This window comes from Herpailurus yagouaroundi, unplaced genomic scaffold (genome assembly GCF_014898765.1).
Source record: "Herpailurus yagouaroundi ecotype Mexico unplaced genomic scaffold, PumYag 162, whole genome shotgun sequence".
Lineage (NCBI taxonomy): Eukaryota > Metazoa > Chordata > Mammalia > Carnivora > Felidae > Herpailurus > Herpailurus yagouaroundi.
Window position 1 is genome coordinate 71220672 of NW_024412403.1, and position 24018 is coordinate 71244689.

The 24018-nt window shown below is 45.6% G+C and overlaps 1 protein-coding gene across 1 annotated transcript in view; it reads right to left on the bottom strand.

Annotated features, from left to right (window-relative positions):
• The window catches only part of HEG1 (heart development protein with EGF like domains 1), a 60854-nt gene that overhangs the window by 36346 nt on the left and 490 nt on the right, over positions 1-24018 (bottom strand). The window contains exons 2-9 of the mRNA XM_040484776.1: positions 22246-22527; positions 15149-15502; positions 13881-14216; positions 10192-10458; positions 8138-9541; positions 5719-5835; positions 4974-5093; positions 734-837 (exon numbers count right to left, since the gene is read on the bottom strand). Of these exons, the coding sequence (XP_040340710.1) occupies positions 734-837; positions 4974-5093; positions 5719-5835; positions 8138-9541; positions 10192-10458; positions 13881-14216; positions 15149-15502; positions 22246-22527 (2984 nt within the window). The remainder of the gene's footprint in view (positions 1-733; positions 838-4973; positions 5094-5718; positions 5836-8137; positions 9542-10191; positions 10459-13880; positions 14217-15148; positions 15503-22245; positions 22528-24018) is intronic.

The window sequence follows — 24018 nt, forward strand, 5'->3', positions numbered from 1 at the left end:
GATAAGCTTTAAAAAAATTGTTTAATGTTTATTTATTTTTGAGAGAGAGACAGAGTGCGAGCAGGGGAGGGTCAGAGAGAGAGGGAGACACAGAATCCAAAGCAGACTCCAGGTTCCAAGCTATCAGCACAGAGCCCAACGCAGGGCTCCACGTCACGAACCATGAGATCATGACCTGAGCCGCAAGTCTGATGCTTAACCAACTGAACACTGAGGCTCCCCAAAGGCCCCTAGATAATCTGTGCAGTGAGTTCTCAACCCTGGAAAATCAGGATTAACTGCTATGTCTTTGGCATTCTCCTGAGGAAAAAGAGCATCATTCTCCCCAAGTTTGGAAACACAGAGCGAAAGTCACACAGCATGTCAGCTGCAGATGGGAGAGTAGGATTTTCTGGATCTTTCCTCTTTGCCAATAGTTCTTATTGGTGCATACCATCTAACCGTCTGTGACTATGAATCTGCACAGGGAAAAGAAACACCAAGGCACTGATAAAGGCTGCATGTGAGAGCACACCGAAGAAGTGCTTCTCCTGGGTGTCACTGGATCTCAGCACCTCCTTTCAACTTCCAAGAGGCTTTTAATTTTACCATGAAGTTTACCTCCCAAATGTAATGGAAATGAACAATAGCCCAGGAAATATAGCTGGTCCTCACGAGGTTCCCAGTTCTGAATGAAATTCTAGAATTCTAGAAAACAAAGGACTCAAAGAAAGATGCTTTTCAGGAAACTTACTGTTCTGGTGATCTCATTTTCAACTTCACGTAGGTCTGAGTGTTTCTCCATGGTGGTATTGAGAAACGTTTTCTTTAATTTAAACTCTGTCACGAAGGTCCTAACTGAAAATGAGAACATAACCCGTGAGACCACGCAACTGGCCGACTCATACATAGCCGTGTGTTTGTAAATCTCTAGCATATCACTCTTAACTCCACCTCGCAGGACAACCGTGGTGCCTGTCCTTCTCCTTGAGGATAGAGAACACCTCTCCCTCTTCTAGCTCCTCTCTAGGAAGGTGGGCTTCAACTGAGCACAAGGCTCAGACTCAGTAAAGCTTTGGGTCAAAAACTCCTTTTGCACGTGTGTGAGGGCTGCTGTGAGGAGCCATCCTGCCACCTTGCCAGTCGCCTCCTACACAGTAGATGCTCAGTGAAGCTGGGACAAGGAGGAAAGACCAGCTGGCCTAAATGACATAATCCCAGGAGGAGGGGGAGGGGATGTGGGGTCAAGCACAAAACATGCTCGTCAGGCCTGAGAAAGCTTTCGATAGAGGAACGCTGTTGTTCTCTAGCCTACACTGCAAAGCCCTCAGCTTCAAGGGCAGGCTTTGGTTTCCTCTTCTCATCAGAGTTACCCCACCAGCCGCCATCCCTCTCGCATAGAGGAAATGCCCATTTTGTCGCTGATGAAAGAGACTTCCAGAAATCGGACAACGGATTCAGGACGACAGAGAGGCTGTGGAGGAAGGTGCCAAACATCTGTAGTGGGCCCAAGCTGCGGGGACTGCCAGGCCCCATGGTCACAAGCCAGGCAATGCAAACGACCCATATTCAAGATATTGTTTGAGTTCAGACCTGAAAGAAAGCAGCCCCGTTTTCAAGGCCCATTTCACTTATAAAATAAAATCGTACTCATCACTTTGTGCTGACTGAGCCTGAGGAGAATGGGACTTACAAATGGGCAGGCGACCAAAAATTAGCATAGCATGCTTTCTATCTGCCTCTTATCTTCCTTTATATTAAATTCTTATCTTTCCCTCTGGACAGGGAGGGAAAAAAAAGACTCGAAACCCGGGAACCCACGAAGCTGCTCTTTCACAGAAAGCTTGCCTGCTGAATTAAGAAAAAGGCCCACAAATGAGCCAGGGAACACATTTAACATCTTATACTTACTGTCTAAAGCCCTTAATCCTTATTTAACATCTTTTTGCTTGTTCTACAGTTCACTGAAGCCAGCTGCTTAGGACTCTTTCTGAGCAGCAGGGAGCTCTTTGAAAACATTCTTGGCCAAATGAAAGCATTTCAGCATGCTCTAATTTGCATGTTCCTCTGATGTTTATGAACAATGAAGCTAAATGACTTGAAAAGGGAAAGATGATTGTTAACACAAAAGAACGGCTCTCCTCCTGATCTGAGGTGCCTGTGGGACACTGCACACAGGCTTCCACAACTCCCACCCCGCTCCTTCATCTTCCTTTCTCACCCATCCAGGCTGATACCCAGACTCTCTGGACGGAAATATACATATTGTAACTGTTACGTACACAGATCTCTTCCGAATCATGACAGTAAATGTGGCCTCTGCTTTAAGAGCAGCTCTGAAGACGGCATCACGCCGCGTCCTGCAGCCCCTGCACTCTGCCCAGCACACTGACGTCTTCATGCCTGCCTTTCATCATCTGGCTTTAAGGCAATTTTTTACTTCACATGCAACTAACTGCTGACTTATATGGGTTATATAAATGGTTTTTTTCATTATTTACTAAGTTTTTAATTTCAATTCCAGCGTAGTTAACATAGTGATATATTCATTCCAGATGTCCACTATACACTTCCATGCATCACCATGTGCTCATCCTGACAAGTGCCCTCCTTAACCCCCATCACCTATTTTACCCATCCCTGCCCACCTCCCTCTGGTAACCATCAGTTTGTTCTCTATAGTTAAGGGTCTGTGTTTTGGTTTTCCTCTCTCTTTTTATAGAAATGAATTTTTAAAAGATCCATAAGTATTACTTTGTATTCAGAGTACTTAGTGTTTTCATTGCTGTCAATTCTGGTCCAAGAGGTTGGGGGCTAGTGTTAAATGATACCTCCCATCTGGAGAACCCCCCCATTTTCAAAGCTTGCTCAGATACTTCATTTTATTTGCTCTTCACAATAACCTTGAGTGGGAAGCAGAGCAGGTGGTAATCTGATTTTACAGATGAGAAAATGGAGGCTCAGGGGTCATGGGCCGTAGGTGGTAGCTCCAGAGCTGGAAGCCGGGCAGCTGAGCTCCTGGCAAGCGCATTTTCCACACTGCTTCAAAACAAAATCATTCCATCTTCTGCATCCTTAAACCAAAGACTCCTGGCCTATTTCTTCCAGGGGGTAGCTAAATGGAATCGGTTACCCCCCAAACAAATAAACTATTAGAGTAAGAGGAACTCTTGATTTCGAGTGATGTCTATATGCCTAGATTTTTTTTTCCTTTAAATAATGCTTTGAGGGGCGCCTGGGTGGCGCAGTCGGTTAAGCGTCCGACTTCAGCCAGGTCACGATCTCGCGGTCCGTGAGTTCGAGCCCCGCATCAGGCTCTGGGCTGATGGCTCAGAGCCTGGAGCCTGTTTCCGATTCTGTGTCTCCCTCTCTCTCTGCTCCTCCCCCGTTCATGCTCTGTCTCTCTCTGTCCCAAAAATAAATAAACGTTGAAAAAAAAAATTAAAAAATAAATAAATAAATAAATAAATAATGCTTTGACTTGATCCTTGTATTTTAAACAATTTCCAAAATCCTACCATTATTTTAGTAGGGTATCAACTGTTTGAAATACATTTCTAGGCCCAAGATGGAGCTGCTCCTGCCCAAGGTGCCACGTCAGCCAACCGAACTTTCGAGTTCTGTAAATGCCCCCCCCACCGCCCCGCCCCGTGACTAAAATTGCAGCATATTCAGTCGGTCAATTCCCCAACGCCAAGTCAACTATTGGCTCTATACTTACTCCCTTGTCCTTGACCTTTCTAAATAAGGGCAGATATGCAAGCCTAGCCGATCATGCCCTGTTTCAGAAGTGATGCCGCTTCTAACACTCTATAAAACTCCTGCTTGCCCAAAACCCCTCAGGGAGAGAGCTCCACTGTTTGTGAGGCTCCGTACTCCCCCAGTCCACGACTGTTCCCCTTTAAAGAAAGGACATCAAACGCATTACCTAGCCCTTCTAGTTTTGTCATTTGACACAATCTTTTTAAAAAATCTGACGATTCCCCTCAGCCTGTTAATTCATGCAAATATCACTTTTCAGAGGTCACAGACATTCCTTCTCTCAAAAAAATATTTACTGAGCACTTTTTGTGTGTTAAGTATCACACCGGTCAATCAAAGGTGAGTCACTTTACCTACCAGTTTCCTTATCCAGACTAGATAACTCTATGCCCTTCACTTCTAATTTCTTCAACAAGTTCCATGTTGAACTGAACACTCTAACGCAAGGTTATACCCTGTGTGGAAGAAAGCTTTTATGATGAACACATTATTATGTGATGGGAGCTGTGGGCTGAAATGTGGCCTCTCATCAAACAAGCGTAGATACTTGGCCACTTAGCACCTGGTCAGGACCTTAGTTTTCACATGGGTTGTTTGCTTTTTAACATGTAAGCTGGAGATTATATTTAAAATCAACCAGCTTCAGAACTATCAAATTAGGGAATGAAGTAGGACAATCTGTATGGTACAATTATGGCAGCTTTGGAAAAATGTATCTGCCTATGAACAGGACCATGAAGATCATTTTTTAAAAATGAAAAGGATGTGTGAATGTGGTAGGATAATCAGGGTTTTATTCTCTCTTTTTTCTCCTTAAAAATATATTTTTTATTATGTAGTTAGAATATCCTTTTGATATATATTTTTCCTAACTGTAGGGTGAACGGTTAAGCAAATAGTGTTATGCACAAATAATGGCCTATCCATGTACTCATTGGGAAGTTTGTAAAATATTTTTAATAACATGGAAAAATGTTTAAGATATAAAGTTTGTACAAATACTACATGGTTGCAATTGTATACAAATATCATGCAGAGTAAAAAAAGATTGCAAATAAGGTGCTGTAATCTCTGAGTGGTTGAAAAATAGGTAGCATCTTTACTTCTTTCTATATTCCTTAAGTTTATACCTTGGAAAGATCCTGATTGTTTAGGGAGGAAAACAATAAATGTTATTTTAAAAAATATTTTGTGGTACAGAAAAAAATTCCAAGATAGATTAATTCTCTTACCCAGATTGCATATTCCTTTTTCCAACTGGTACCCAACCGGGCATTTGCAGGTATAGGATCCCTGAGTATTGTTGCACATGGCCAGGGGTGGGCAGGGGTTCAAGAGGCATTCATTCACATCTACAGAGGAGAGAAAACGGGGCCACACTGAACCTGCGGCAGACAGCAGAATCATTATCCAGTGCAGTGAGCACTTCCGAAGGGCCAAATGGCACTGGGTGCAGTGGGGCCCCAGAGATGAGTAGGATGTTGCCCTTGTCCTCAAGGGGCTGTCTATCTACAGGGGATGGAGGCCGTCATGTATATGACCAACTAGAAACAAATCAGGCTTTGAAAGTACAGAGAGTAGGAGATCCTGATGGAAGGGAGATTAAGGACTATTTCAGATAACATCTGAACTGGGACTGGAAGGACTTTAACAAGCAGATGGGGGTGGGGTTGCAGCCCGAGTCACCAGCAGCGAAGGCCACAGGCAGGAAAGCATAGGGGTCTTTAGGGAGCTATAGATGGCCCAGTGCAGTAGGGGCGGAGGCAGCCCACCAAATGGAGCCGGATCATGGAGACGCGTCAACATTATCGTCTGATGTTATTCTGCAGACAACACATAAGTATGCCAACTCTCAAATAAGTAGGGTTTTTACTTATGAAAAATCTTGCTTTCCTACATTTTGAAGGAAAACAGCATTATTGCCTATCTCAAGGACATACTGTAGTACAGACCACTGGAGACTACTTTTCCTCTTACCCATACTGCAGTCATCCCCTTGCCAGGAAGGTGAGCACATGCATCGATACCCACGGCTGCTGGAGTCCACAGAGCATTTCCCATCATGAAGACAAGGGTTAGTGGCACAGCTGTTAACTGAAAACACATTCCAGGAATAAAGCAGTTAATCACATAGGAAATGTAAAAGCAGCTCTAGGTAAATATTTAATTCTCCTGGCTAATATTTGATTTTTGCTTATTTCTGTTTACTTGCCCTGAGAGGTCGCACTACTAAAATAGAACGGGTTCCCGGGAGGTACAGAGGAGACGCTGAGGGACCAGATCCTGGCAGTAGTTTGTGTACGTGCACGTGTGTTAGACAATTGGATCCTTGAATGCAAGAATTGGTTCCAATCCTAATGCTGCTTACAGGTCACTCAGTTCAAGGCTGATGATTATATCGCCTTTGACACTCAGAAAATTCTACTTGAATCTCTGCCAATTTAAAACACACATCGGGGGAGAAGAGGTCCCTGATTAACCATCCTCCCTGCTCCAGGATTCCCCCGTTCCAAAAAAATCTTAAAATATAACTGGGCCTCCACATATGGTGCAATCATTTGGAAAAACAATGGAAGTTGTGCACTACAGTGCCCTCTCTTTACATAATGTGACTATGAACCCTATCTAATTCATCTAGGCCCTAATAGTGCCCAGGCTTCAGCATCATCTTAGACTCCCGGGGCGGAGACCACAACTCTCTGTTTTGGTATCTATAACTAGCACTGTCATGCTCCAGTTATGTAATAACTGCGTAATAAAGCCTTCTGACACATGCTCAGAGAAGCTGAAACCCACAACATAACTGCATCATTTCCAAGCAGAAAAATTGCTGGAAGAATGAGAAAAGGATGGCAGGAGTCAAGAGTTGTGATGCCAAAAAAATAATCCTGAGACCACATGAGCTAAACCTAACAATGGTGTTCCTATTTTGCAAGGCTACTTTAAATATACCTAAAACTACCCAAAGAGGCACAGGACCTGCATAACCAAACACCATACCATGGATACTATCATAAAAAATATATTAACAGGAAGTAACGATGCTACTTATTCTCGCCTACAGTTATCATTGTAATGACTGCAATCGGCTTTAAGGGAGATGTGTGAATTAGGTTCCATCTGGTATTGGAATAGATTTGGCTGGAAATGAAGCCCTGTGAGTCCTGAAGCAGGGCTCCCAGCTTCCCTGGAGAAGGATCCACCTTTCATTTCCCAGAGGTGTTCAAATCACTGGCACAAAAGAGACACTGATTCGCCTGACATGGGGGGCTGGTGGCAGGGGTGGTCATGGCCCTCCAGCCCCCAGGCTGACCGTGGCTGATTGGCTGGAACTCAGACACTAACTGCGCTCCCTTGCTCTAGTCACTACAAAGTACTTCTCTTCTTTCCTCCTTCCTTAAGACGTCAAGCTCCAGGGGTGCCTGGGTGGCTCAGTCAGTTAAGCATCCGACTTTGGCTCAGGTCATGATTTCACAGTTCACGAGTTTGAGCCCTGCATCAGGCTCTGTGCTGACAACTCAGAGCCTGGAGCCTACTTCAGATTCTGTGTCTCCCTCTCTCTCTGCCCCTCCCCCACTTGTGTGTGTGCGCGCGCTCTCTCTGTCAAAGATAAATAAAGATTTAAAAAATTAATTTAAAAAAACGAAAATAAAAAAAGATGTCAGGCTTATATAAGCCCTTCGCAGCTTTCCTTTTCTGGATCTGGACAAGCCGAATGTACAAATTTGAACACGACATCGAAAGATATACCATTCTAATTCCTTCTGCCTTTCCTTGAACTATGAAGAATCATGTGAATGGTTTTATTCCCTCATAGCAGCCACTTCAACATGAATATAAAGATAACCTCAAGAGTAATGTCAAGAAGCTCAGGTCGCCCTGTCACTATCAGAAAAGGTTAGTTCATCATCCCTTTGCCCGCATTTGTCTACTAGCAACACGTTCTTAGAAAGACCAAGGAGCCCAGCTTGCCTTGAATCGAGAGAAGCCTTCCTGGTGACTGAGAGGCTGGCTGACTGAGAGGCTCAGGGCTCTGACCGGCGGACAGAGCCTACTCATTCCCTGTCTCAGAAAGGCCACCTAAAGCTTCTCGATGCAGTTCTTCCACCGTCCCATCCCACAGCGCTGACCCGCTCTGGCCTCACAAGACTTAAAGGCATGCCTGAAAGGCTCTTGCATTTCTGGGAATTACAAGCCACAACGGCGCTACCTACTGATGCCATACACGGCCAATGGCATCCTCACCTCTTCCTTTAGGGAGAGTTAGGTAACTCAGAGGTGAGAAAATTAGGTCATCCATGACATTGTGTTATAAGAGGACAACACAGACACGGAACTATTGCAAATCTGCCACACATTCACAGGCATCCCGAGCCTGTGCGGCTCCGCCTTCTACCTGGGGCTGCCGATGACAGGGCTGTCGGTGACGGTGTGCTGCCCCGAGCAGCGAAGGTAGTAGATCTAGGAGTCAGTACTTCGTCTGTGGAAACGCCTACGGTCTGGGGAGAAGGAGATGTTCCGAGGAAGTGTGAAGCCGGGCTGTTCTCTTCCGTCACACCGAGCCCCGTGGTCGGTCCTTTCACCGACGTGGGTACACTGGTCAGGGGCACCAACTGGGTGGTAGCATCTACGTGGGCTTGGCTCCTTTCTGTGGTGACAGCACTTTCTGTTGAGATTCGTGGTACTGGAATTTCAGGGCTGGTTGGCAAGAGCTGCTTTCCAGCCATAGTCTGTACTGTTGTGGGGTCAGGCATCAGGGCTGCTGTGGTTGACGCAGGGCTGGGGGGATGAGAGGTCTCAAGAATGGTGGTTGTCAAAGCTGGAGACGTTCGGGCTATGCTGGTGCTTACGTCTGGAAGGGTTTGCTCAGTGGAGGACTCTGTTAAGGCCGAGGGCATAGGGATCCCTGAGGTAGACCTCACTGTTACAGCTTCGGTGGCCTCTGTGGGCAGAGACTCCAGGCTCGGTGGCTTTGACTCTGTAATGACTTTCTCATGGTATGGGTTACTCTGGTTCTTAGGATTTGCCGTTTGACTGCTGGGGAGCATTGCCACAGACAACGCCATTGTCGCCGTCTGAACTGGAGTCACAGGCAGGACCAGAGTAGAAGGTGAAGGTGCCAGCGTTGTTTGGGAGGTGGACGGCGAGGCAGGGGTAGATGCTGTCAGGGACGCTGGTGAGGAAGACACAGGTGTGGGTGCATGGGGAGTGGACTGCAGTGGAAGAGTAGAGGCCCCGGTTGATGGTAAGATTGAGGAGAATGACTGGTGGGACTGGGATACTGAGGGCAGGGGCAAAGGGGGTCCCGAAGAAGAAGAAGAAGAAGAAGAAGAAGAAGAAGAAGAAGAAGAAGAAGGAGGAGGAAAAGAAGAAGAAGAAGAAGGAGAAGAAGAAGGAGAAGAAGAGGAAGAAGAGTTGCCAATCGATCCAGCATCAGCGTCCAGAAGAACCAACGTGTTTGGCATGTTAATGGTGGATGTGTAGGACGGAAGGTTGGCTGTGTGCAGAGCCAGGGACTCGGTGGAAGGCTGGGCGTACTCCCCTTCATAGGATGACACATTACTTCTTTCAGTCTGAGCCTGAGAAGAGGAAGAATAGTCTGAATGTGAAGAGTTTGAGATCTTAGCAGAAGAGGTCGAACTCTCCCTTATGTCCGGGGTTGAACTGTTGTCTACAATGGACAGCAATGCCCGTTCTCCTTTGGTAAAAGTAGAGGAGACATAGGTGTGGTCTGCGTAGTCGCTGGAAGCCTTCTGTTCAAAGTCCGTGCCACTCACTTGACTGTAGCTAATTCCAGTGACTGTAAATGGAAACACCAAAGTTAGGTCAACTAGACATACAAGAAATATCCCAAACACATACTAAACGCTTTCTTTGGAGAGGTGGTTTTCAACGGCGAGCCCTCTGGATGAGCAGTGTGGGAAGGCAGGAACGGGCAGGGTCTGCACAGAGTATATTTACCCTCCTGGGAGGAGTGTGGGTGGCAGCAATGCAAATGGTAATGAAAGAGAAGTGGGGCCAGGGGCTGAAGAACAGGGAATAGGTCCAAATTCCTTCCACATGCCTTTTTTGATAAAAGCAAACTGGTATCTGAAAAGCTCTTAAGACCCCAACAGAACAATTGTTCTGTCTAAATGGAAAAAGGAAAACCCTCCCCATTTTCCATTCTGTGTAATGATAATGAGATATTTCTTTCCCAGGAGACTGGCCTTGGCCACAACTGGTTGGTCTCCTTTATTCCAAGTATCCTGGTGGACAACACCGTGAGTGCCTTAGCCAAGTGCGTGTGGGGATAGGTTGGGGGGGGGGGGAGTGAGAGAACCTAGAAAGTTCTCTTCAGACAGAGCTTGTAAGGTACTTTCTGGGTTGACAGCAAACGTAATCCTTCTAGGACTGTGAGTACGCTGACAGGTGAGCTGAAGGAACGTGGGAAGAGACCCCGCTCCTCACCTCCCAGGGCTGGTGAGGCCGCCAGGGAACCTGAGACCAGGTGGGCGTCAGCAGTCACTGTCACGTTCCCGTGCTGGGTGGCACTCTCGGTTTCTCTGGGCACCACAGAGTGCCCCACTTCTGCAGAAGTTGTGCTCGTGTTGGTGAGAGACCGCGACGTGCGCTCTGCAGTCCCCGGGAAAGTAGCTGCAGTGTGCGGGTGGGGAGCCTCGGCAGTCCCCTCCTGCATGGCAGAACTTCCTCCAGGCTCAGGACCCTCCTCAGTGGCTACAAGGAGATTGAAAGGGGATGGCCAGTCAGTACAGGGGTGCAGCAGCACTGTCAGAAGCCTCAGGAACGAGCCTCCCTTCGTGCACTAAGTTAGCCTAAGTGCTTCCCTGTGCTTTCCCTGGTCTTTATGTGAAACTCACACGTGGGAAAACGAGATGCGTTGTCCCCCGCCCCACGGATCACAACCGCAACCTCAAGAGGCACTGCCGACCAGCATATCCGTTCAGGTGATCTGGATTTATGGGAAGGTTTCCCACTTCAGCGAACAGGATCAATATTGTATTTCTGCTCCATGATACATAACAAATAGAGTTTACATCAGGGAAATCTATGGTGGTGGCAGGGGAGGTGAATGCTCAGCAAAAGGCTAACAACCCCTTTGAGGCTTTATACTTTCTGACAAGTCACAGGAGGGAGATCCCCAGGACTCCGAAGGCTTTTTACTTCCTGGTAGGACCAGTGATACCTGAACTGAATGGGGTTTGCCATTCTTTTAGAGTTTTGGTTTTTCCCCTTAATGCATGGTGGTTGGAGGTAAAGATGGGCTTATTTTCTGTTTTGTGTTATTTTTTTTAACGCATTTATTTATTTTCTTGGTGGGGATGGAATAGGGACAGGTGACACATGAAAACACCCTTTTCCTCCTTTCTTGAGTGTATGTTTTATACTATAAGCTCAAAGAATCTAATATTAGATTATCAAATAAACTCTTCTTCTCAGAAATTATGGAAAGGAGGTCTAACTCTTCTTGGCCTAAATACTTCCTAATCTGGATCTATAAGAAAACAAGTTATTTCCTGGTTCTTATTCCTATTCTCATACCAGACTAGCTCTTTTTTTATCTCAAGTTTATTTATTTATTTAAGTAATCTCTACACGCAATGTGGGGCTCGAACTCACGACCTGGAGATCAAGAGTCGCACACTCCTCTGTGCCAGTCAGGTGCCCCCAGACTAGCTCTTGATGGACACACCCCAATGGAAAACAGAGGTAGAGCTGCATGTCAGGTAAGTTCACCTCATGATACGTTTGCATTAACTGACAGACAGGAATGAGTGTGGGGACAGGGATACACAGTGAGCTGGAGCAGCACAGAGACAGCCAGGAGGCAGGTGAGATGTGACTTGACCAGGCCGAAGGGCCTAAGAAACTCATGGGAAGTCCACCAGGAGAGGCTTGAGGGCCGTGTGTATCTGAGCACAAGTTCCTGGGGCAGAGAGAACAAGGCCTGGGGTGGGAGGATTGTAAGACTCTTAAATGGAATTTAGGCGAACCACCACGTCAGGCTTCCAGGGTTTAGAAAGTGGAGAATCGTGACCTGAGACGGAGGGGCTGCATCCAAACCCAGAAAAAGGAACAGACCACGAACTCTGAGGGGCTGGATGGCAGAATCAGTTCACTCTGAGTGATTCAGAGCAAATGAGATAAGGCATTTGGCTAACCGACAGCGAGTTGGTTTCAGAAAGGAGGCTATTCCTTATGTAGCTCTTTATAACTGAACGCTGAGACCTGCTCACACTGACATCACAATTTCCATACAAACCAAGGGCGCACGCATTACGGAGCAAAGGGTCCTAGTACTGAAGAGATGCACGCGGGAAAGGCACCTGAGCTCCTGGTCTGAGGAGGAGAAACGTTGAGCCCCACATTGTGAGGGTGGAAAATGACTCCTTTTGTTTAGGAGACAGATAATGCATTTTCCATGGACACACACGAAAGAACATAAATATTCTCCACCCATGCATGTGGTATTCTTTCATGACAAGCATATGCTTTTCCACGTCACATCAGTAGTAATAAACGCGAGTTTTCCTCACCAATTAGGATGTTCATATGGGGGAAAGGGAGCTGCTATTATTAGTAGTGGTGGAGAGGTAAGAATGTAAACCTGTTATAACCTTAAATGATCAATTATTGCATTTTTGCTTTAGTCAGTACATGCTCTGCATTGACAAGGTTGCTGAGAATGGTTTATGAAATTGCCCAAAAATGTTATTAAAAAGGACCATCCAAGAAAAAGTTTTCTCAAATTGATAAACTGGACTTCATCAAAATTAAAAACCTTTGTGCTGCAAATGATATTGTCAAGAAAGTGAAAAGAAAACGCACAGAACGGGGGGAAATGTCTGAAAATGGTATATCTGATAAAGGAACAGTGCCCAGACTACAGAAAGAATTCCTAACTACTTTTTAAATGGTCAAAAGATCAGAAAAGACTTTCCCAAAAGTGAAAAGATACACAACATCATTAGTCAGCCAGAAAATGCAAATCAGAACCACTCGTGACACCACTTCACACCCCCCAGGATGACTAGAATAAAAAAAAAAAGATGAACAACAGGAGGTGAAGAAGCCGAGAAACTAGGATCCCCCGTCCCTCCTGGTGGCGGTATAAAGATATAAAGCAGTGCAGCTGCTTTGGAAAACAGTTCGACAATTCCTCAAGAAACAGGGCTGCCATAGAAGCCAGCCATTCCAAGAGAATTTAAAACACATATTCAAAAAATAAAAAATAAAATTAAAAAAAATAAAACACACGTCCACCCAAAAACTTGTACTGGAATGTTCACCACGGTACTACCCACAATAGACGAAAGGTGGGAAAAACCCACATGTGCAATCGTTGACAAAAGGATAAACGAATGTGGCACATCCGTGTGATGGAACCAGTACTCAGCCACACAAAGGAACGAGGTACTGTCACAGGCTACAACATGGACAAACCTCCAATGCACTATGCTAAGTGAAAACCACAATAGGCCACCTGTTGTATGATTTCCTCCATAAACTGTCTAGAATAGGCACATCCACAGAGAACGGAAAGTTAAGTTAGTGGCTGTCAGAGGCTGGGAGGAGGAGAGAACACAGAGTGACTACTGATGAGCACCGGGTTTCCTTCTCGGAATTAGACAGTAGTGGTGGCCGCTGTATTACAACTTTGTAAATACACTAAAATACACTGAATTGTATACTTTAAGTGGGCAAATTGCATAGAATGGGGATTGTATCTTCATAAAAGCTGATTAGACAAGAGGGAGAGTTGCTCTTGACGAATGCCCGGACTTGGGGTGAACAATCACCCATGAGAAGGTGATATTTTCACCTTCCAGAAGCTGTGTGATTGAGGCAGGCATGGGGGTGTGGGGTAGGCTACAGGGCGAGGAAGGACATGGACAGAGAAGTCCCTGAGCTGTGTGTGACAGGGGCGGGTGGCAACAGCAGCTCCGGGGAGATGTACCAGAAAAAAACCGGAGATACACAGCTAGAAGAACGGCCTGGGAATAGTGACAGCAGAGGGGCCTCTGGAATGGTCCATTAACGCACGGCCTTACTGTGCCACAGAAGAGCATGAGCCTCGTAAGCCCTTTGCCCTCCGAGTGGTGCAGTTCTGTGAAGTGGAAACTCACTTGAGCACTCACCACGTGCTGCTGAGGAATCCAGGCTTTCTGAGGAGGATGAGGACAAAGACTCGGTGGCCGGCTCAGAGTAGCTCCTGTCGCCCAGTGCTGCGTCACTTCCTCTAGACTGGGACACAGAGGCTGAGAACCGGGTCAGCACTGAGGCGTTCACAACTTCAGGATAGGAAGTGGAGCTTCCTGCCGCATCTGCGAATGTCTTGCTGTTGGTCAAGAACCAGCGTGCTGTGCTGGCTCCACTTCTGCCCGACAGGACCGACCTAGACACAGTCTCAGTTTGAGACATGGGACTTCCATCCTCTGCGTCTGAGCTGCTGGCAAGCTGCTCTCCTCCCAAGGCTGTAAGATGTCAAGGAAACAAATGTCATGACATGGATGTGAAAGAGATTCCCCAACAGCTGAGACGTGAGTCTTCTCTAGGGAAAGGTTCCCTTTGCAAGGATCTTGTATGGTATTTATTTTACGTGTAAGCTGACATGCATTTTCATGTTCTAAGTAATTATTTCAAAACTCTTCAGTGTCAATAAGATAGCAATACTAAAAATAAGCATTGGTGAAGAAGGGAGCCTTTAAAGAACAAGTGCAAAGTAGCAGGGCAACTTCTAGGCTGTGGTGTTTTACGCCCTTTCCCCAAAAGTGGTCAAGGGAAGGAATATGTTATGTCCAACAACAAATATGACGTGCCTACCTACAGTGCTTAGTCACATGCATCTTTCCAAAACAGTTCCATTATTAATAAAGATTATTCTAATTTTCAAGTATAGCAAACAAAAAATAAACTATACGGCATAAACTGAAGCCATGAGTTTGGAGGAATATATTTACGCCTGCACATTTTACTTGGAAGAATGATCTGTACATAAAATAGCTCCAGCTAGTCTGAAAGAGCAGGCCAGCCCTCACCTTGAAGACAATCCCACAGAGCGGTAACACGCGATTGACAGCGACCGCTCCAAGGCCAAGCTCTCAGCTCTGCTGTGCACAAGCTACGTGCCCGTGCCCTCATTTCTTACACCCTCTGGGCCTGAGTTTCCTCGTCCATAAAAGAGCAGGAGGAATGATGCCTGTCTGATGAACTTCACAATGTTCGCATAAGGACAAAAATAAAAATGTGGTAATGTGGTATACCAGACAGATAAAGGAGATGGTGTTAGCTAAGAACACACTTTATTTATTTTGGGGGGATTTCAAATGGTCTTGAAGTGATCTTCTAAGGCAATCCGATAGCGTTTAAAAGTCCATGATAGATCAAGTAAAAGTTAAATACTTACTTGGGGAGTCATTTTGCCAGAATTCCACTGAGGCCCCAGAAGATGTGAGGCCAAATCCCTTTTCTGTGGATGGCTCAGTGAATTCCCCATCCTCTGGATTCCCGATTAATCCACTGCCTCTTCTCAGCTCTGCCTCAAAGGGTGACAAACGGGCCGATACTGAAGTCATGGCAATTTCTGAGTCCTTGGGGGAACGCTCCGTCTCAGTTAGAGGTCGTGGACTGCCGGTTAAAGACTGGAGCATCCCTGGGACACCGCTGGGGAGCGTGGTGGTAACACGCACACTCTGTGTCCCATTCAGCAAGGTGCTTCGGAGAGTAGTGGAGTTGTTAAGCATCTCAGTGCTTCCAGAAGCTAAAACAGAAGAAAAGATGCTTTAAGACTACTCAAGAGTTGGGGGCGCCTGGGTGGCTCAATCAGTTAAGCCTCCGACTTTGGCTCAGGTCATGATTTTGTGGTCTGTGAGTTTGAGCCCTGCGTCGGGCTCTGTGCGGATGGCTCAGAGCCTGGAGCCTGCTTCGGATTCTGTGTCTCCCTCTTTCTCTCTGCCCCTCCCTCACTCATGCTGTCTCTCTCTCTCTCTCTCTCAAAAGTAAACAAACATTAAAAAAAAAAAACACTTAAAAAAAAGATTACTCAAGGGTTTAAGAAAATCAGGGATGTATCTAGATACAAATAATGTTTATTACATTTTGTTGAATAAATCTAGATAATGTAGACCTAATATAAACACATTTGATACTCTCTCTTCACAGGTTCTGATTTTCACAGAGTTCAGTGAAGAAGCAGTGAGGTCCTTCAAGCACAATGAAAAGCTTCGGCTCTGGCTGAAGGGAAAATGGAACAAAGCCTCTAGACATTCTTGGCCTTGGCTTTTATAGAGGAAGGTAAAAACTTGTACTCTTGAATTCCACCTTATAGATCATGTAGGGACAGGCCATTGTGATAAGGTACAGGTTTTTGTTTTGTTTTATTTTAGCAATGTAACCCTTTTGTTCAAATGCTATTATAGATTAAAACCCGTACGTAAAAAATGAATAAAAGTAAGGCAGTGGTAGGAGCCCAGCCCCCAGGTCACCATTGGGGAGGCCAGGGCTCCACAGACCACAGTGGGAACAATACTAGCCTAGAGCAATAATTTCTGGCCTTGTCACCATTAAGGGTTCTTTATTATTTCCCACCTCATGGCCACCGTAACCCTTATGTTCTGAAAGACTATAAACTGAAATGCATTTAAGAAAAACAGAGCTTCCGATCAGCAGGAGATACTCAGTGTTACCCCACTGATTTGATTTAATTCCATCCAAAAGCAAACAAGCTTCATTACTGTAGTTAGCCTCATTAGGCTTTGGACACCGACTCTCAAGCTTACATACTACCCCAGTGGACCACGAGCAAGTCGAAGACTCCAGGCGGGGAACAGTTTTTCTGATGAAAAGGATGGCAGGATGGCAGACACTGGATTAATTTGCCAAGAACCTCAAAAATGGATTGATAGGTCATTTTGGTCAAAATGCGCAGCCTGTTCCACAGGAGTACAGGTGGCTTGCTCATGTCTCCCTTCCACAAAGAACTTTCCAGAGGATACCCTGAGAACTGGCCTCCGGAAGGGCTCACTGACGTGCTCATTCCAAACAGGAATAAACTGCAGGAAAGCTTGGTGAGTGGGAAGAAACATGGCAGGCAAGATCCAAAGGCAAGAGAAAACATTTTTCTTTTCAAGCCAAAAATAATAAAAAGTAACTCTATACCTTTATAATGAAAGGTTTCAAGCTGTTATTTTTGACCCCGAAAGGGCAGAATTAACTTGCCATTATAAATGGTCCCTTGAAGACCAGACCTATGTGTAGTTGTGACCAAAAGCACAGATAAATATTAAATATAATTAGAGAGAGAGCAAGAGCGCCAGGAAATAAAGGCTCCTCTTACTCTTGTACAAACCATGGAACCTGTACTATATATACCTAGAACACAGCAGGCAGTTCTGGACACTGGGCCACAATGAAAGCGAAATGAAGAGGTAAGCAAGCCACACAAATAGACGGGACCCCAAAGCGGAGTCCCAGCTGACCTAACCATCCCCCTCGCTGAAAAACATAAACAACCAAATAAAAACGCATTAGTATATAAAAAAAAGGAACCCATCATATATGTATGCCCCAAATCCTCACTAGCCACTTAGCCTCTTAGGACCTAACGTCATTAGAATCATCGTCTAAATCTGCCCGTTTTCAACCTCCTCGGTTGCTGGGTGCTCTTTCAAATCACTCTCATCCCCAGTCAACTGCATTATTTCATTGATTCACTGCACAGCGGCAGCTATATTGGACTCAGCCTCCAGACCTGTATAGCAAATCGATGGCCACAGAGACGCAATTACAGAAGTCACAAATGCTGAAAGCCACAAAAGGAAAATGGCTGCGTTCTCTCTCCCTGACTGGGGCCCCGTGGAATGCTGCTTCACCATCTCATCAGCATTATTAAAAGCTGCCATTTACCGACCAAGTACAATGCGCCCGTATTTTATATATACCTTTGTACGTTGTGCTAAGTACTTGATTTACATAATCTCATTTAATCCTCATGGTAAAGCTATGGAGCAGTACGAATGCTTCTATACAAGTGGTGAAAAGGAGAAAAAGTTAAAAGTTCATCTATAACCACCACTTTTACTATTCAATGAGCACCTGCTGAACACATCTGGGGGAAATCTGCCATGTTTCCAATCGACAGGCCAGCAATATTGGTTATTTAATAACTGTCCTTCCTTGCTCATTTCTACTCTTGAAGCACCCATTCAAAAATGGGAAGACCATCCATTTGGGAGCAGAAACAAGCCAAGTTCCCTAATCTTTATAACAGGAGGTGGAAAGAATGCCCACTCATCTGGTAAAAGTATGTACATCACTCTCCAACCACAACAGAAAATGCTGGAACCTCAGGCATGCAGCAAGTGCTCAACCTTGGCTTGACTGCTGTCCAGAACCTGCCAAAAATCCAGCTGAAGCGGCTGATAGTTGAGAAAGATACACTAAGTCTACAATCTTCTGAGTTATTTATGCTCTCTTCCTTTACAAAGTGAAATCACCACAAAGCAATTTACCTGGACCACATTAGCTCAGCTACCCACAGAAGTACTTTCATGAGTTGAGACCCATTATTACACCCTCAGCTCCTACTGAGAATCTATATAAAATATCACCTTTTAAAGAACATTAGCACAATTTCCTCAGAACAGCAACTGATGGCATTTTTCTATTACGAGTCTCAACATTCCTTATATAAATAGTCCTCTTAGAATTCACTGCCCCCATCGGAATGCAAGCTGGTGCAGCCACTCTGGAAAACAGTATGGAGGTTCCTCAAACTAAAAACTAAAACTAAAAATAGAACTATCCTACAACCTAGCAATTGCACTACTAGGCATTTATCCACGGGATATAGGTGTGCTGTTTTGAAGGGGCACATGCACCCCCATGTTTACAGCAGCACTATCAACAATAGCCAAAGTATGGAAAGAGCCCAAATGTCCATTGATGGATGAATGGATAAAGAAGATGTGGTGTGTATACACACACACACACACACACACACACACACACACACACACAATGGAATATTACTCGGCAATCAAAAGGAATGAAATCTTGCCATTTGCAATGACGTGGATGGAACTGGAGGGTATTATGCTAAGTGAAATTAGTCAGTCAGAGAAAGACAAAAATCATATGGCTTCACTTATATGAGGACTTTAAGAGAAAAAACAGATGAACATAAGGGAAGGGAAACAAAACTAATATAAAAACAGGGAGGAGGACAAAACAGAAGAGACTCATAAATACGGAGAACAAACTGAGGGTTGCTGGAGGGGTTGTGGGAGGGGGGATGGGCTAAATGGGTAAGGGGCATTAAGGAACCTACTCCTGAAATCATTGTTGCACTATATGCTAACTAATTTGGATGTAAATTTTAAAAAATTAAAAAAAAAAAAAAGAATTCACTGCCCTCAAAACACTCATGCCTGTGGATGAAATTGTATGCTTACTTTATCTGGCAATGATCACATGCCCCACCCGGTTTCCCTTTGTGCCCTCGTTTCCAGGAAGCTCAGTACTAAATTTAGTGCTCAACTATAGCCATTCTCACACAATTCAATATACACAGATATCTTTCTGCCTTCAAAAGAGAACTTTTCCCTCTGTGAGCTGCTGTACTTACTTTTCCCCCAATGATCAAATAGTACATGTTCATTATAGAACATATGGAAAGTACAGGAAGATATAAAGCAGCAAGAAAAATAATTTCAAATGGCTTCTGATCACTTTTTAAAAATCTGATTTAGCTGTCTGGGCCTATCCCCACTTTAATGCATCCATCCCTGGCATACAATTTATTTTCGGAGGCAGGGAACTCCTGGCTAGCCAGGCCTCAGACGAGGCGGTGCTACAGGCACGTTTCTGTGTAGCAGAGCGAGGAGAGAAAGGAGGCACAGAACACAAAGGCTGAATGTGTTTGGAATAACAGATGCTGGAGCTAGAAAGGATGTTTAGGATCATCTGGTCAAATCCCTCCATGTTTAGGGAGCCCCATCTCCCCAGGCCAGGCTCCTGGTGGCCGCGCTAATGTTCACCTCCAGAGGAGCACGGCTCATCTGACCGGCCTAAGTGCCAGGACTTTCACTGGGTCACGTTTACTGGTGGATGGAGCAGCCAAGTGTCAACAGACACACGCCCCCACCTCCCTCTTTCTTCACTTCCCTTCTACAGAGTGCCAGCTGGGTCCCCTCCGAGCCTGCCTCTGGCAAGTCCTACCCGCTCCCTCAGTGCTCCTACATGTGTGCCTAGAGCCCCTCAATCCTGTAGTTAGGCAGGGATAGTAAAGTGTCAGAATTCAGATTTAAGGGGTGGAGGGAGGAGGTATACCGGAGTGCTGGTTAGGGGGTTAGCAGCTAGTAGCCCAGATTGGAAAGTAAAAGCAGAATTTTGCTTCCCATATGGCTTCAGGTCTCTGTGCACGTCCCCCTCTCAGCTTCCCCGCAGGGAGGAGGGGAGGCTGGCAGGCTAGATCTAGACAGTCCTGGGTGCCTGGCTATTCCCTCATTTAACAGCACTTAGGGCCCTAGCGTCTAGTATCTCAGAGGGAGGTGGGCCTCTACCTAGCACAGAACACCCAGTTCAGTAAAAAGGAAGAGGAATGCTCAGTGAGAGACTCAAGGAGTAGGAAAGGTATGGTGGAACTCTTCAACAATTAAAAGTAAGACGTTCTTTTTTTTTTTAAGATTTTATTTTTAGGTAATCTGTACACTCAACGTGGGGCTCAAATTTATATGCTGAGATCAAGAGTCACATGCTTTACTGACTGAACCAGCCAGGCGCCCCTAAAAGCATAAGGTCCTAAAAGGATGAATGCTCAAGGAATTTGAAGGCCAACTATTTTTTAATGTTGAAAAATCCAGGTGACTACAGGGTCAAGTCCGGTAAAATTGGAAACAGGCTGATTTTCAAATAAACCACAATAGTGGGTTGAATTTAAATTATAAATATTAAATGACCTTGACCAGAATCAAAGTGTAGCCTCCTAGAAAATGCTTCCTTTCCACCATTTAGTAAAGTTGGTTGTAAATCACTGAACCACAGACCTTTGCAGCTGGAAAGGCTTGTAGCTTTTATCCAATCTGACCAATGTTTACGAATAATCTTAAAAGGAATCTCCCAAAAACATGAATCATAAATTATATACATACCTAGTCAGCAGAAACTGTATACAGAGTATATAGAGGAGGAATTGGCTGCTTTAAATAGGCATTACAGAAAGGACCTCCAGGTTCCGTTTTTGCTCTGGTGACATAAACCCAAACCCCCTAGTACCTCTAAAAAACCTGTGACCTACAACGATTTTGAAATGGCAACTTTGAAGGCCGTCTAACCTCTATTTCCAAGAATATTTCCAGCCCTCTCTGTGCTGCTTCCTAAGGCATGCACAGACTCTGAATAAAACCTCAGAGAAGAGAAGAGAAAAGGCAGGCAGAGTTTCCAGCATTCTCTTTGGTCGGTAGCTGGATGAGCCCTGTGACACTGGGGCACATGCTAATTGCCATTACTCACCAACTGTACCTTGTCCTGGGATGGCAGGGAACCCAAGAGAAGTAACCAATATAGCCTGTGTCCTCAAGAGGGTTACACACTGAGTACCAGATAAGTATTGGAGAACTAATGCGACAAGGTGGATAGCGTGGAGGATGAGAAGGTTGAAAACAGTTCCAGGCTAGACATGGAACTGCCAGAGAGGGGCCTTAGGATGACTAGGAGCTGAAAAGGCAAGGAGGCGTGTTCTCCACCGCTGCAGCTTTGCCAACACCTGCACTGTCTGGGTTTCTTTTCTATGACGCCTAGCAAAATGTTTATCTGTGTTATCTTTGCCATTGCAAGAAACAAGTTGGCCATAACGAAGAAACACAAATCTAACTCCTAATCAAATGACTCAGTGCTCACCAGTTCACTCACCCCAGAGCGTGGCCTCTGGTGCAAAGGATACACACCAACAACACTTAGTCCCTGTTGGATGCGTGTACGTGCGTGTGTGCAGGGGGTGAGGGGACAAGCAGGGGTTGGTGGACACAAAGGCCCAGAGCAGCCACCTGACCAACTCCTATTTTCCTTCCTATGCAGTTAAAGAGAACATATTTTAAAGACGAACTTCAGGGGCACCTGGGTGGCTCAGTCCACCCAGTCAGTTAAGTGTCTGACTTTGGATCGGGTCATGATCTCACAGTTTATAAGTTTGAGCCCCGCATCGGGCTCTGTGCTGACAGCTCAAAGCCTGGAGCCTGCTTCGGATTCTGTGTCTCCCTCTGTCTCTGCCCCTTCCTCTCTCTCTCTCTCTCTCAAATACGAATAAACATTAACAAAAATTTAAAGACAAACTTCAGTATGAAGGTAAATTGTGCGGATGGTACTTTTCCCCCAAATACTTTGCATTTGTCTTTAATGTCTCCTCGCCTCGGCCCCTGTGACAGGTATGTTACTAGCAAGCTGTACGCATCTATTACTTCCATTCTGAATGATTTCAGCAGGTGAGACTGGGATAGGAGCACTCACATCCGGGGTGGTCTGAGGGAGGGGAATGAGCCGGTGTCCTGGAGAGCGCTGGTCCTGAAAAATTTCTCTTCCCAGAGAGCGTAGCCTCCTCTTCCATCTCTAAAGCAGGAAGAGGGTCCTGGCTGAAAACCCAAGTGGCAGCCAGTTGGGTGTGCACAGTCACGTCTTCGGGGAGCCGCTTTCCTCTTGCCAGGGACCCTTGGGATGTTCCGCTCTCAGTGTGAGAAGGGGCAGTTCTTCCTTCTGACCCTGAACTGGATGGCGAGCGAAGTGTCCCCAATGCTGAAAGCAGACACCAACAATTAAAATTCCACCAGCAGACTTCAAAATGTCTGAATAATGTTTGAGTGGGCTCACCTCTGACCTCCATGAAAACAAATTAAGAGCAATTATTCATTCTATGAAAAATTAACTCCTGAGTGAGAGATCACAAACCAAGACAAAGATTGTTTTCAGATCTCACAAACAAAGGCTGCATTTTGTGGTGAAGTTACTCTAAAAGGGGCACAATGAAGCTAAGTATCAGATGATATGGGATCAAAGATAGGACTCTGATCACCATGATTCATCACTCACATTCCATAACGCTGGCCCCAGAATTATTTACTTGAGTTCAACATAAACAAAATTTCCAAAACCTGGATGACCAACGAACTCAGGCAGCATCAGGCGCAGATCTAAGCTCTGTGTCCATCATGTCATGAAGGGAACATAAAATACTGTCATTCGTACTCTATAGAATTGAGTCCTTCAACCCGACCCCCTGCAACAAGCTCATGAAAGCAGGGGGCCATCTTTGATGGCGTCATCTTCTACTTTTAGGCTGTTATCAAGTTCATATCAATTTTCCTTTGTGAAGAGTCTTTACCAATTGCTTCCTCTCTACCCCTGAGGCCACCGGGCCATGGATCTTAGCACCAGGCATCTGGACTTCTATGTCCGCCTGGGTGGTCCCCCTGACGCCAGGTTCACTCTGCCCCATCTCCCACCCCAGACATCTTATACCTGCCTGCCAGGTGAATCCCCCCCAAATTCGCTTTAATCATGTCACTGTCTTGTTCAAAAACCTTCGGTGACTCTTCCTACAACACCAAATCTAAACTGCCTGGTTTTCTAAGTCCTCTGTGACTCCTCCTCGCCCCATGCACACAACTATCCTCTCCTCCATGTGTGACTTACATCCTCCCCCATGGGAAGCTGCCAGCCTTCCCACTCCACAAAAAGACCACACTTCTGTCCTTTTCCTCACATGGTCTGTGCATCCCACTCCTAAGCTATCCCTCCCACCATGCTCAGACATACAGACTTAGGCTCAAATCCCAGCTTTAAAACCTATTAGCTGTTTGACCTATACACCTCCGATTAATTACCATCTCTACCTTCAGTTTCCAAATTCCTAAAATGAGAATAATGTGACCTCATTGGCTTGTGGTGAGAATTGAGAGAATAGATATGTCGGTATACAGTAGGTACCTAAGCGGTGCCAGTTTTCTGTGTCTTCCCTTCCTCAGTCAAATCTTACACATCCAGCCCTAGCCATTTCTTGAAACTTTTTGCTAGAAGTGGCAAGCCACCGAGGTGTGCAGATTCAATCAGGAACCGCCATTTGGGCAGCCACGCAGCCTACCAGACCAGATCTGGTATCTCTGAGGCTGTGGTGTGGGGCATGATCAGCGGGTGTCCTTTGGACTCAGTCTGGCCATGGAATGTCAATTCCCAGGACTGCTCGGGGCTGTAGGCAAATCTGCACCCTCAGCTGGTCTATGCTGATAA